We start from the raw sequence: 14168 nt of genomic DNA on the forward strand, positions 1-14168 counted from the left end.
GTTGCATGAGAGTGAGGTGCAGTGTCTTTCAAGTACTGGCTCCTCAGGGGAAGCGAGCCTGCAGAAACAAGGGGGGACTCACTGCCCCCTGCTTCTGTCCCCTAGCTGCTCTGATGAATCACATCCAGTTCGGGGACTGCCACATTGGAACCAGCTATAATGTGAGCTTCACCATCACTAATCACAGCCAAGCGAATGTGATACGGTTTGAATGGCCGCTTTTGGCTACTGTTTCTTTCTCCCCACAGGTAAGTGAAGGACAGTCCTTGTTTTCCACACTCTGTTAGGCCTACACCAACCCTGACTTGATTGTTGACCCATGTATCCCACAGATACATGGGATGGGGTGGATGTGTCCCTCACTCACACTTGGTATCAGAAGTATCCCCTCTGGCCTAAGAAAAGAGAGTGAGGTCTGCCAAGTCGATGGCTAGGCCGATGTTGAGAAATTCCATGATGAAATAGTGTTACTATGATGAAAATAGTGTTGACCTTGTGGACTCCTGAAAAGGTCCCAGGGTCTCCCAAGGGTCACTAGATCACACTTGACAACTGCTAAGGTACTATGTACATCTGTCCAAAATTTGTATGGATCATATGATTAAGAAGTACAGATGGTTAAGAGTATGGTATCTGGCACCATCCTACCTGGGTCTGAATCCAGATATTCTAATATTAATGGTATGACCTTGAGGAACTTACCAGTTTCCTTGCCTATAAAATAGGGGTTATAGCTGCACATCTATAGAGTTGTTATGGGGGTTCGTAGAATTTTGTAAAGGTTTAGAATAGTACCTGAAGCATGTAACAGTTTGATAATATTAGTTCCTCATGTTTTGTTTTTATTTCTCATAGTATTGCATTGTATGAATATTTATTTTTTTATTGGAGTATAATTGCTTTGCAGTGTTGTATTAGTTACTGCTGTACAATGAAGTGACTCAGCTATGTGTCTACTTATATCCCTTCCCTCTTGAGTTTCCCTCCCGCCCTACTATCCCACCCCTCTTAAGTCATCGCAGAGCACTGGGCTGAGCTCTCTGTGCTATATAGCTAGCTGCTCTTGCTTTTATGCTTTTATGTTCTATTTCTAAGAACCTCATGTACATATTTAAGATGATCTACATGTATGTTCTTGAATGATGCATTTTTGCCAGGACTTTGGCTCTACACCTAGAATGGCACCATCAGGCATGAAGAGTCCTCAAGATTGAACTCCCCCAAATACTAATACAAGGCTCTTCCACAGATGGGCCACCTCCACCCTGGCTGTGCCAAGGACGTAGTGGTGACCATGAAGTCAGACGTGCCCATCAACCTGAAGAAGATGGGGGTCAAGTGCAAGGTCTCCAAGATCATGTTTCCACTCCCTGCAGACCAAGTGCCTGACTGGGATGACCGCATGCGGACGGTCAAGTGGGTGGACGTGCCCAGAAACACTCCCGGGACTTTCACTACAAAACGAAAAGTGAGTAGGAGCACCAAGCCCCTAGTCTGGCCAGGCCTGCCACGCTTAGATGCCTACTGCCGTCCTGTTCAGTGTCTCACCATTTCGTTCTTTCATGGAAGAAAGAAACCGTCCCCAGTCACCTGACCTGGGGTTCCAAAGCGGCAAACTGAACTTCCAAGCATGCCTCCTGCCATCCTCACCACACATACCACACAAACCACTCAGCTTCATTAGCAGAGCTTTCGTGTAAGTCTCGGTATCTAGTTTCTAGTTGAGCAAGCCCCCCACCTTTTTCTATATCAGAACCTCACGACTAGTCTTTTAGCTGCTTCCTTTTTCCCTCAGTGTCCAGAATTAGGTTAATCTCTTGTTTGGTCCGTGCATGCCACTCCTTTAATTATTCCTTAGTTGGTTTATTTTTAATAAAATAATAAACAGAGATGAACCCACACCCAACACAGGAATATAACCAGGATTACCTGTGTGCTTCTCAGCCATTCCTTCCCACCATCTGAGAGGTGGTCACTATCCCAGGATCTTGTTTGCTCATTCCCTTGATTTTTGTTTTTAGTTCTTTTTTAAATTAACCTATGTGTTCTGCATATTGTTTCAGTGTGGTTTAGAACTTTATTTTTTTTTTTTCAGCACTTTATTTTTTTTTTATTTGATAAATTTAACGCCTTTTATTGCCATACCTCATTTTACTGTGCTTTGCTTTAGTGAGCTTTATAGATACATGTTTTTTTTTTTTTTCCTTGTTAATTTTCTGTTTAGTTGATCTATCCATAAGTGTGAGTGGGGTATTAAAGTCTCCCACTATTATTGTGTTATTGTTAATTTCTCCTTTCATACTTATTAGGATTTGTCTTACATACTGCGGTGCTCCCATGTTGGGTGGATATATATTTATAATTGTTATATCTTCTTCTTGGATTGATCCTTTGATCATTATGTAGTGACCTTCTTTGTCTCTTTTCACAGCCTTTGTTTTAAAGTCTAATTTATCTGATACGAGTATTGTGACTCCTGCTTTCTTTTGGTCCCAATTTGCATGGAAAATCTTTTTCCAGCCCTTCACTTTCAGTCTGTATGTGTCCCCTGTTTTGAGGTGGGTCTCTTGTAGACAACATATGTAGGGGTCTTGTTTTTGTATCCATTCAGCCAGTCTTTGTCTTTTGGTTGGGGCATTCAACCCATTTACGTTTAAGGTAATTACTGATAAGTATGATCCCGTTGCCATTTACTTTATTGTTTTGGGTTCGAGTTTATACACCATTTTTGTGTTTCCTGTCTAGAGAATATCCTTTAGTATTTGTTGGAGAGCTGGTTTGGTGGTGCAGAATTCTCTCAGCTTTTGCTTGTCTGAAAAGCTTTTGATTTCTCCTTCATACTTGAATGAGATCCTTGCTGGGTACAATAATCTGGGCTGTAGGTTATTTTCTTTCATCATTTTAAGTATGTCTTGCCATTCCCTCCTGGCTTGAAGAGTTTCTATTGAAAGATCAGCTGTTATCCTTATGGGAATTCCCTTGTGTGTTATTTGTTGTTTTTCCCTTGCTGCTTTTAATATTTGTTCTTTGTGTTTGATCTTTGTTAATTTGATTAATATGTGTCTTGGGGTGTTTCGCCTTGGGTTTATCCTGTTTGGGACTCTCTGGGTTTCTTGGACTTGGGTGATTATTTCCTTCCCCATTTTAGGGAAGTTTTCAACTATTATCTCCTCAAGTATTTTCTCATGGTCTTTCTTTTTGTCTTCTTCTTCTGGAACCCCTATGATTCGAATGTTGTAGCGTTTAATATTGTCCTGGAGGTCTCTGAGATTGTCCTCATTTCTTTTAATTCGTTTTTCTTTTATCCTCTCTGATTCATTTATTTCTACCATTCTATCTTCTAATTCACTAATTCTATCTTCTGCCTCTGTTATTCTACTATTTGTTGGCTCCAGAGTGTTTTTAATTTCATTTATTGCATTATTCATTATATATTGACTCTTTTTTATTTCTTCTAGGTCCTTGTTAAACCTTTCTTGCATCTTCTCAATCCTTGTCTCCAGGCTATTTATCTGTGATTCCATTTTAATTTCAAGATTTTGGATCAATTTCACTATCATTATTTGGAATTCTTTATCAGGTAGATTCCCTATCTCTTCCTCTTTTGTTTGGTTTGGTGGGCATTTATCCTGTTCCTTTATCTGCTGGGTATTCCTCTGTCTCTTCATCTTGTTTAAATTGCTGAGTTTGGGAGTCCTTTCTGTATTCTGGCAGTTTGTGGAGTTCTCTTTATTGTGGCATTTCCTCGCTGTGTGTGGGTATGTAGAGGTGGCTTGTCAAGGTTTCCTGGTTAGGGAAGCTTGTGTCGGTGTTCTGGTGGGTGGAGCTGTATTTCTTCTCTTTGTTCAGTCGCGCTATGGGGAGGGAGGGAGGGATGCTGCAAACAAATGACACTGGCGTGCGCTCGCAGTGCCTCAGCCACACTGGGTCTGCCCCCACTCACGGCGCGTGTAGCCTCCCTGCCCACACTGCTCAGGCTCTAGGTTGTTCCGCCGGGAACAATCCGAGGCTGGCCCTGGGTTGCATGCACCTCCCAGGTCCAAGCCGCTCAGGTTCAGGCACTCAGGTAGTCCTCAGAGGCGCAGACTCAGTTGGGGCTGCGTTTTGTGCTCTTCCCAGGTCCGAGCAGCTCAGGTGATGAGGTGTTTGGCGAGCGCCAATGCTGCGACTTATCACCTCCCTGCCACTTGGTTATCTGGGTGTAAAACCGGCGCACCTTCTCAGGCAGATGTTGACCGTCCAGACCCCCAATAAGTTTTAGTTAGCAAAGAAGCCAGTTTTATAGATAATGTCTCTCTGGGGCTGCGATTGCCCCCTTCCGGCTCTGGCTGCCTGTCACCAGAGGGGGAAGGTTTGCAGCCGGCTACCTCTGTTTAGTCCTTTGTTCCGTGCGCGGGCTGGCGGTGTCTTAGGTTAGGGCTGGCTTTTCGCATGGTAGATATCCCACAGTCTGGTTTGCTAGCCCAAATTATTTCGCTCAGATAGTGCTCAGGGTATTCAGGCCAGATTCTTACTCTCAGCGATGCAGCCCGCGCCGCGCCTCCCTGCCCAGCCCCCGCTTGCTAATGGCGGATGCAGGCGTCTGCGCTGCTTCTCCGCTGGAGGAGTTACCGTAAGGCTCGCAATCTGCGAGTTTTAATTGTTTATTTATTTTTTCTCCCTGTTATGTTGTCCTCTGTGCTTCCAAAGCTCGGCACGGATTTGGCAGTGAGAAGGTTTCCTGGTGTTTGGAAACTTCTCTCTTTTTAAGACTCCCTTCCCGGGACGGAACTCCGTCCCTCCCTCTTTTGTCTCTTTTTTTGTCTTTAATATTTTTTCCTACCTCCTTTCGAGGAGTTGGGTTGCTTTTCTGGGTGCCTGATGTCCTCTGCCGGCATTCAGAAGTTGTTTTGTGGAATTTACTCGACGTTTAAATGCTCTTTTGATGAATTTGTGGGGGAGAAAGTGTTTTCCCCGTCCTACTCCTCCGCCATCTTGGCGCCTTCCCCTAGAACTTTATTTTTTATAGGTTATTGGATGTGGTCATCTGAGTTGCTGCGTTTGGCTGTAGCACACCCATGTCACTGCTATGTAGAATTACATTATTATTTACCCATTCTTCTTTTGAAGATTACTTAAGGTTTGCTACTGTGGACAGTATTTCTGTGAGCATTATAGTTCAGGTCACATGGTCTTCATTTGCAAGAGTTTATATTCCTAAACTGAGTCACGGGAAGTGGAAATGCTGAGCCATAGGGTATGTGAAAGCTCAGCTTTCCAAGATAATGTCCAAGTGTTTCCAGAGAAGCTCTCTGCTAGCAGGAGTAAAAATTGGCACAGCCCATTTTGGACAACACAGGCATTATCTTGGAAAAATATGATGTTAGTTATTTTAGTTTTGATAAGCTCTTTTGTTCCTGTGGTGGTGGTTTATGGTTTAGTCGCTAAGTCGTGTCCGACTCTTTGTGACCCCATGGACTGTAGCCCACCAGCCTCCTCTGTCCATGGGATTTTCCAGGCAAGAATACTGGAGTGGATTGCCATTTCCTTCTCCAGGGGATCTTCCCAACCCAGGAATCGAACCCAGGTCTCCTGCATTGCAGGCAGATTCTTTACCAACTGAGCTATGAGGGAAACATCCTCACCATATTTATCACTTATTTTTTCACTTTCTTTAGTGTATCTTTTCATGATTATCTCCATACTGTTTTGTTCTAAAGTATTTTGATTATTCTTGGCCCTTTATTTTTCTAAATAATTTTTGAATCCATTTAAACAAGTACTGTGAAAACCCTGATGGAAACCTGATTGGAATTGGATTGTATCTATAAATCAGTTTAAGAAAAATTGATCATTTTATAACATTAATTCATCAAGGTATATCTCTCTTTCAATATCAATATCAGTTCAGTCACTCAGTCGTGTCTGATTCTTTGCGACCCCATGAACCGCAGCACACCAGGCCTCCCTGTCCATCACCAACTGCCGGAGTCTACCCAAACGCATGTCTGTTGAGTCGGTGATGCCATCCAACCATCTCATCCTGTCGTCCCCTTGTTCTCCTGCCCTCAACCTTTCCCAGCATCAGGGTCTTTTTCAAATGAGTCAGCTCTTCGCATCAGGTGGACAAAGTATTGGAGTTTCAGCTTCAACATCAGTCCTTCCAATGAACACCCAGGACTGATCTCCTTTAGGATGGACTGGTTGGATCTCCTTGCAGTCCAAGGGACTCTCAAGAGTCTTCTCCAACATCACAGTTCAAAAGCATCAATTCTTCGGTGCTCAGCCTTCTTCACAGTCCAACTCTCACATCCATACGTGACCACAGGAAAAACCATAGCCATGACTAGACGGACCTTTGTTGACAAAGTAATGTCTCTGCTTTTGAATATGCTGTCTAGGTTGGTCATAACTTTCCTCCCAAGGAGTAAGCGTCTTTTAATTTCATGGCTGCAGTCACCATCTGCAGTGATTTTGGAGCCCGCTGCCCATACAAAACAGTGAAAGTGAAAGTCGCTCTTTAGGTCTTTTTAAAGATTTTTTTTTTTTTTTTTTGGCTACTGCTCAGTTTCTTTAATATTAATAAGACTCTTTAGGATTTTTTAAATTTGTTTTGAGTCCTTTTCTTAATATTTATTTATTTGGCTGCATTGGGTCTTAGCTGTATCACGCAGGCTCTTTGTTATGGGATCTATTGTTGCACTGTGAGGGCTTCTCTCTAGTTGTGGTGTGTAGGCTTTAGTTGCCTGTGGCATGTGGGACCTTAGTTCCCTGACGAGGGATCGAACCTGCATCCCTTGCATTGCAAGTGGATTCTTAACCACTGGGCCACCAGGGAAGTCCCTTGAGTCTGTTTTATTAAATTATTTTTCTAGGAATTTTCTCTTCAACTAAGTTTTCATATGTATCTTCATAAAATTATTCATAATATTTTTTATCATGTTTAAGTATCTGTAGGGTAGACAGTGATGTCTCCTTTTTCATTTGATATTGGTTATTTTTATTCTGTCTTTCTTTTATTCTTCTTGATCATTCTCACCAGAGTTTTTCTTAATCTTTTCAAATAAACAGCTTTTAGTTTCACTGATCCTCTCTGTTTTAGATTTATTTTCTGTTTTATTAATATCTGTTCCTATCTTCATGATTCCTTTTTTTTTAACCTTATTTGGAGTGTATCTGACCCCAAAACTCATGCCTGTGCAGTCGTGATGCTCTCAGTAATTTTGTGTTATTCAGTTTCTTCCTTTCCCGTTTATGAGTCGTTTTAGGTTTGACCTCATCAGGTATCCTGGAACTTGGGTTTGTGGGCTGGTGCTCGCTTGCATGGGTAGGATGAAGCACTGTCTCATCTCCCCATCATTCCTATGAGGTAGCTGGCTCTGCATCACTGAGGACATGGCTGTCTTTGTTGCAGGTGATAGAGACTGATCCCGAGCCGGCTTACTCAGTCCTAGAAGAGAACTATCGAGAACTGCAGCTGCAAATCAGTGCCCACGTGAATTTCGCCTCATATAAGTGCCAGACTACCGATGTGCACTTTAAGGAAACCCTGGTTTACCAGACTCGAGTGTTTGAGTGAGTCATCAGAAGCCTCCTGACCCTCTTAGAGCAGTCCTTTCATTCCATCATTCACTCACTCAAACATTTATTCCGTGTCCACGACAGCACAGACCAGACATAACGTCTGTGTAGCACACACCAGAGGGTCTTCGTAGGTCCAATGAAACACTCAGACCCACAAAACTATTCAAGTTCACACTTGAAATCAAGATGTAGACTTGATTCAGCTTCAGTGGGAACAGTCCTTGCAATGGTCCATATCACCACCCAAAAACTATTCTTATTGCCCAACCCCCTGCCCCAAGTGACAGCTCAGACAGTATCCATGTTGGTAGGCAAAAGGTTCATCTTAGCAACAGAAGCCAACATTTCTCACAAGCACTCCATGGCTATAGCTTCCAGGATTCCTGCAAGTCACTACACTCAGAGAACCCCAGTGCTATGGCTTCTCTCCAGGTATCATGATTTCTCCCAGCCCCGACACAAGTTAGCAATCAAGGGTCATTTTTACTCTAAACAAAGTTGTCTCATAATATAGATGATATTTCTCTCTTATCAGGCTTCCAGGGACACAGAACTCAAAAACTAATTCAAAGTCAAAACTGTACTTAGAAGGAGAAGGGGTTATGTTAACCCTTTATTCACACTCAGTTGATACAAGGATGCATGGGTCCTGCTCTCAAAGAGCTCACAGTGGGTGTTGGGGGAAAGGGTGAAAATGGTTGAATTGATGGTTACAGTCCAGTGTTCTTGGTTTGCAATAAGCATCCCAAAAGCAGACCAAGATATGGGGAGAGACAAGTGTCTGGGAAGGCTTCCTAAAGTGGTGGACCAGCTGAACTTCAGAGGACAAATAAGAGGTGGCCAGGTGAAGTGAGAAAAAGGGCCTTCAGGCAGAGAGAAGGCCTGTGACTCTTCTTTGAGAATTACAAACACAAAAGTGTAAACCACTGACATTTCTATTTTGTAAAAATTGGTAATTAATTGTTCAACTCATTATGCACTTTGGCCCTTAATGTATCCTCTCAAATTGTTATAGAACCAAAAGCTAGGAGACAGGAAGTGGGATCTTCTGCTGGTGGCCATTTCACCTACCATGGCGGTCACCAAACTCTGGCCCATGGCCCAAACTCAGCAGCTGCTTATTTTCGTAGATACAGTTATGCTGTATGTTGTGTGGGCACACAGTCATGCTCGTTTGTCTATTATTATCCAAGGCTGCTTCCCCAGCAAAGGGAGCAGCTACTGCGGAGACCTCTGGCTCATGATGCCCAAAACCTTTACAGAAATGTTTGTTCTGTAAACCCTGGGCCTAAACCAAGAGTGTTTCTACTGGAAGTATCCTGTGCCGCTGAGATTTCTCCCCTTCATAAAAATTTGCTTTAGCCTAAAGACCAGTGCTCATAGATTCACACAAGCCCCTGAGGCCAAAACACTTGACTTCATGCACAGCTGCATGGTCTACCTGGACTGGATATCGGGAATCTAACCCTTCAGCCCCTCCCTTGGACCTATTCCCCCTGCCCCCGAGTCCCAGCTCCCACTTCTCCCCTAAAACTCGGAAGAATGTGTGTGTTTTTCTCTCACTTGCACAACCATTTCCTTGAATCATCCCCTTGTGACTGTCTGTGATCACGTTTAACAGTGACTCCAGAAAAAGCTTCTGTCTCCCAGTTCTTACCACAGAGCAGGAAAACTTGAGGCAAGACGAGGATTCGCTAATTCAGAATCTGAGACAAGTCAGTAGCTCAGCCAGTGAAGACACCTCAGGCGGAGGTCAAATGATTTCTGACCGTGAGGACATTGTTTCTGGGGGAAAGTAATTCCGGAAGGTAGAGGCCTTAGAGTTTGCACCCGAGGGAGATACTGTCTTATGAATGGATTTTGTTTCCTCTCCCGTGGGAATTTTTCAGGATGACCACGATGCAGGCTGAGAGCTCAAGGCACAGTGTGCAGGGGTACGCAAGACAAATGAAGAGCTAAACATCTGGATTCTTTGCCTTGTAATAGCTATGTATATATTTTTGTGTTTTAGAAGGAACTATAATTTTAAATCACATGCTTGATTTCAAATAAAATTGCCTTTGAAGAAACATTTAGGAAACAAAGTGACTTGACTTTAAAAAAAAAAGTTAATGGTACAGATGATGTGCAGACAGGACAAAAACTGTCTTCAACATGTTTCTCACATCCGTTCCCTGATCTGTTTGCAGGTTTGAACTGATTAATTCAGGAAAAGTGCAGCTGGAATTCAACTGGATCTCAGAAGAGACAGCAAAGGCTGTCAGCTTTGCCATGCCAGACAACCAAGGTAAGTGAGCTGACAGGTAAAACCCAGGGCTTGAGCTGGGTCCCCAATTAGTAGAAGAGTCTGGTTCACGGAGAAGCAAGCACTGCTCCAACCGCCCCCTTGGCAGCAAAGAAGCAGAGCAGAGGCCCCCTAGCGTCTGCAGAGCCAAAGGGGCCCAAGAAACTCCAGAACTGAACTCTGCCTCCTTGGGCCCCACAAAGCTGGTACCCCCTCTCACAGATCCCTCGGAGTCTTTTCTTTTAGATCTTAACCTTCTAGAAATCACAGACTCTTGGAGAAGCTGATGAAATCTGTGAACTGACTCCCCAGGAAAACACACACCCATGCCCAATTTGCAGTTGGTACATGTGAAGAGAACCCAACCCTTGGTGGGCAAATGTCCAATACTACTCTTTCAGTTTGGAAATTCCCATGGACTCTTTCCAGTGGACTCTTTTTCATGGACACTCCAGATTGTGAACCCCTGCTTTAAAGCAATGATTCTCCAAAAAATTATTTCACAGCCCATTATTCTTAAGGCAGATGACCCACAGACATCTACTTGACCCATACCCTTGAGTAAAAAGGAAAAACACTTGAAAACCTGATGTAATTAATAGAAGTATTTTTCATGAATCTCCTGTGAGACACAGCTAATTCCTTACCTGTGGGGCCCAAAGTCAAGTATACTGGCTAGGAGAGGTGAGCCCACAGACCCCGTAGAGGGTGCCTAAGGCCCTATATGTGGGCTGCCATCACCGCCCCCCCACTGCAAATGCAGAACATCACTGGCCCTCTTATCTGCCCCCAGGTTTCTCCCAAAAAGACCAGCTTAGCCAGGCCACGCTGCACACGCTCAGCACGGTGGACAGTGCCCTGGACCACTGGAACGAAACTTCCCTGCCACCCTTCTCTGTGGAGCCCATCTCGGGTATCGTGCCAGTGGGGAAGACTCAGAAGCTCAAAGTAAAATTCTCCCCACTGGAAGTTGGAGACTTCGAGAGCAATCTTTTCTGCCAGTAAGGAGACTCTCTCCTAACCCCTCTTCTGTCCCACCACGACCACCATTCTTTCACCCCAGCCCCATCTAGAGCCCCACACTACCACATTTCCCTCTGGAGAACGGGAGGAGTCTGGTCTTTTGTATTGTTCATCCACCCTCTGTGGACCCTGCCTCCTGCCCACCTGCCCCTTCCCAGCTACACACAGGATTCCACTGGGGCCACAGAATGGTGGGCAGCCAGCTGGGCCCCAGTCCTGGGCAAGCATGGCCTTGGAAAAGCTTTCTTTTACCTCTTCTGAGGCTCAGTTTCCTCCTATGTAAAATGCAAATAACAGTACCCACTCTGTAGAGTTGTGAAAACGAAATGAGCTAATTCAAGTGAAGAGCTTAGAACGGTGCCCGGCGCACAATAAGTACAGTTAAGCATCCGGTGGTGGTGGTGACGGAGGAGGCGGGCCTGGAACATAGGAAGAGAGGAGCACATGGAGTCTAGGTCAGGTAAAGGAGAGCTGATCCAATAATATCTGGCAATGAAAGTCCCTGGGGGCTCCACGGAGGACACCTGCCTTAGAGGAAGTCTGTGACCCGTGGCATGGGGTGGCAGAGACCTACGTGAACCATAAGACCTGTGGAAAGCATGCAGTCACACCTGCAGAGACCCTTCCCACACCTGGGCCCCCTGAGCTCAGTGCTGGGGATAGAGGTCTGCTCACATCTCGTTCACCTTCTCCAAGGAGCTCAGGGTAGTTTTTTGTTTTGTTTTCTTAAGGATGCCTGGGTCCTTTTTCCTATCCCATTAGATGCCAATGAAAGAGCCCAGAGGGAAAGACTCTGTGCTGACTTTATAGCAGGGAGGTTTTCTCACCATTGGTAAAGGAAGTTAACTTGAGGCCAAAATAAGGCAAGCTGTTGTTCAGTCACTCGGTCGTGTCCGACTCTTTGCGACCCCATGGATTGCAGCACGCTAGGCTTCCCTGTCCTTTACCATCTCCTGGAGCTTGCTCAAACTCATGTCCATCGAGTTGGTGATGCCATCCAACCATCTCGTCCTCTGTTGACCCCTTCTCCTGCCTTCAATCTTTCCCAGCATCAGGGTCTTTTCTGAGGCACCCAGAAGGAACCAGAATTCAGGCTCCCTGTACTCAGCCCATGCATGTATTTATCCCTGTCACGATTAATTAGTGAATACCTACTATGTATCATGTACGCCTCAAGGCACTGCGGTTTTGTTGTCAACCAGACAGACCCATTCTCTGTGCTCATGGAGCTCACATTCTCGTGGGTGTCATATCCATTTCCAGCCATGAAAGCAAGAACTGATTAAAGAGTTAAAAATAGATCAAAATAACCTTATTCTCTCAGGATTCCTAACCTGCCACCCGGAGAGCATGGCCCAGTCATGTCAGCCAAAGGGCGGAGCTCCCTGCCCATCTGCCATTTTGACCTGAAAGATTCAGACTACATCATTGGTCATCGGCGCAACCCAGACCTCCGAGGGCCTAGTGGTGGGGCTCTGGATCCAAACACCCGGGTGATTGAGTTCACCAGCGTGGGCATAGGAGGGAAGAATCTCCGGTGAGTGGTGTGGGTTTGCACTGCTAAGTCGCTTCAGTCGTTTCCGACTCTGTACGACCCCATAGACAGCAGCCCACCAGGTTCTGCCATCCCTGTGATTCTCCAGGCAAGAATACTGGAGTGGGCTGCCATTTCCTTCTCCAATGCATAAAAGTGAAAAATGAAAGTGAAGTCGCTCAGTCATGTCCAACTCTTAGCGACCCCATGGACTGCAACCTACCAGGCTCCTCCGTCCATGGGATTTTCCAGGCAAGAGTACTGGAGTGGGGTGCCATTGCCTTCTCCTGGGTTTGTACTAGTTGAGTTCATATCAGTTCATCTTTCTAAAAACCCGGAGGTAAAAATTCAGAGAGGCAAGCTAGACTGACAGCTGAAAGCACGCTTGCTATCCTAGGGGTTGACTTGAGAGAATTTTTCCAGTGAGGAAGTGGATTTCTGTCTCCTTAGTTTTGACACTCAGGAAATTTGAAAGACATAAAGCATGATCCCTGACCACCACCTAGACCACAGAGGATCACTGGGACAGAAGGGCCCTTGGTGGTGTTATTACTCCAAAGTCCAGAACTAGAGCCACACGTGGGACCCCCAAGTGAGATGCGGTTTTTGTTTCTACATAACGAAGTGGCCAAAACAGTTCTGATCCCCACATAAGGGGACTGTGCTAGGGAATAGTCTAGAAAGGTTTCTCTTAATCCGCAAGCCCCTCTCTCACTCTCTGCTGTCGCTTCTTCCCCTTGGGCAGGACCTTTACAATACTAAACCCGACCAGTAGCGCCTACGCCTTCTCCTGGGTCTCTGAAGAAATTGAAAGTCTCCAGAACCCTCCAGCCTTCACGTGCCTTACAGAGAAGGGCCTCATCCTCCCTGAAAAGAAAGCTGAGGTATGTGTGAATGGGGACCGCTCGACCCAGGGCTTTATTCATCCCATCCACCTCGGCAGAGCAGGCGTGCTGCAGAGCGTGGGTAGAGTTAGGGAGAGCGGCCTGAGGCTGTGTCCGTCGACAAGTGTTTCTAGGGTGGTTACTGTGTGTTAGCCAGTCCTCGTGAACAGGACAAAGCTGAGCCATCTTGGTTGGCCGTGGAGAGACAGAAGTTTTAAAAATTGATATTTCAAAAGCAAGGACAAGAGAGCTGGACACCAGTGCCTGGGGACTCTAGGACTCATGCAGTAGCAAGGAGCCGAGTTATTTTTGTCCAGGGACTGACAGCCGTGAGAGAACAGAGATGTATCTTTACTTGGTCAGGCCAAAGGGCAAAAGAGAACAGCAGAGTCATGTCCCACGATTTAATCCTAATGTCTACACAGTGATTTAGAGCAGAGGGTCAGATTTAAAGAAATACAATCTTGCTGGCCAAAGCAGCTCTGTGGGCCCTGTGTCCTATAAATTCTACAGAGAATATTAGGGGCAGAAATAAATCCATGAGACAAAGATTACGAATTGAGATGCCTTCAGAAAGATCATAAAAATGGAGAGCACAGGCCAAGGGTCAATGACAGGGAATGGTGGGCACCAGGGTTGACTGGCCACAGTGCTTCTCTGGGGACAAATCACCACACACAGCAGTGAGCCCAGGGTTGCCAGTTCTCCCGAACTTTTCAGGAAAATTCCGAATTCTACCTGAATCTTTCCATTTTTACATGCTATCCCAAGACATGGCAGCCTAGCCAGCAGAGCCTTAGAAATAGAAATGAACGAGGCAGATGCCCTTAGAAATACTTGGTGGACTGGGCACACAGACATGGATGTTACTGGTACAGCC

General features: G+C 45.3%; 1 protein-coding gene across 1 annotated transcript in view; it reads left to right on the forward strand.

Moving 5' to 3' along the window:
• The window catches only part of HYDIN (HYDIN axonemal central pair apparatus protein), a 345392-nt gene that overhangs the window by 304977 nt on the left and 26247 nt on the right, over nucleotides 1-14168 (forward strand). The window contains 7 exon segments of the mRNA XM_070770879.1: nucleotides 106-248; nucleotides 1250-1468; nucleotides 7394-7554; nucleotides 9753-9850; nucleotides 10641-10848; nucleotides 12195-12407; nucleotides 13150-13288. Coding sequence (XP_070626980.1) covers nucleotides 106-248; nucleotides 1250-1468; nucleotides 7394-7554; nucleotides 9753-9850; nucleotides 10641-10848; nucleotides 12195-12407; nucleotides 13150-13288 — 1181 coding nt within the window.

The sequence above is a fragment of the Bos indicus genome, chromosome 18 (genome assembly GCF_029378745.1).
Source record: "Bos indicus isolate NIAB-ARS_2022 breed Sahiwal x Tharparkar chromosome 18, NIAB-ARS_B.indTharparkar_mat_pri_1.0, whole genome shotgun sequence".
In the NCBI taxonomy this organism is placed as follows: domain Eukaryota; kingdom Metazoa; phylum Chordata; class Mammalia; order Artiodactyla; family Bovidae; genus Bos; species Bos indicus.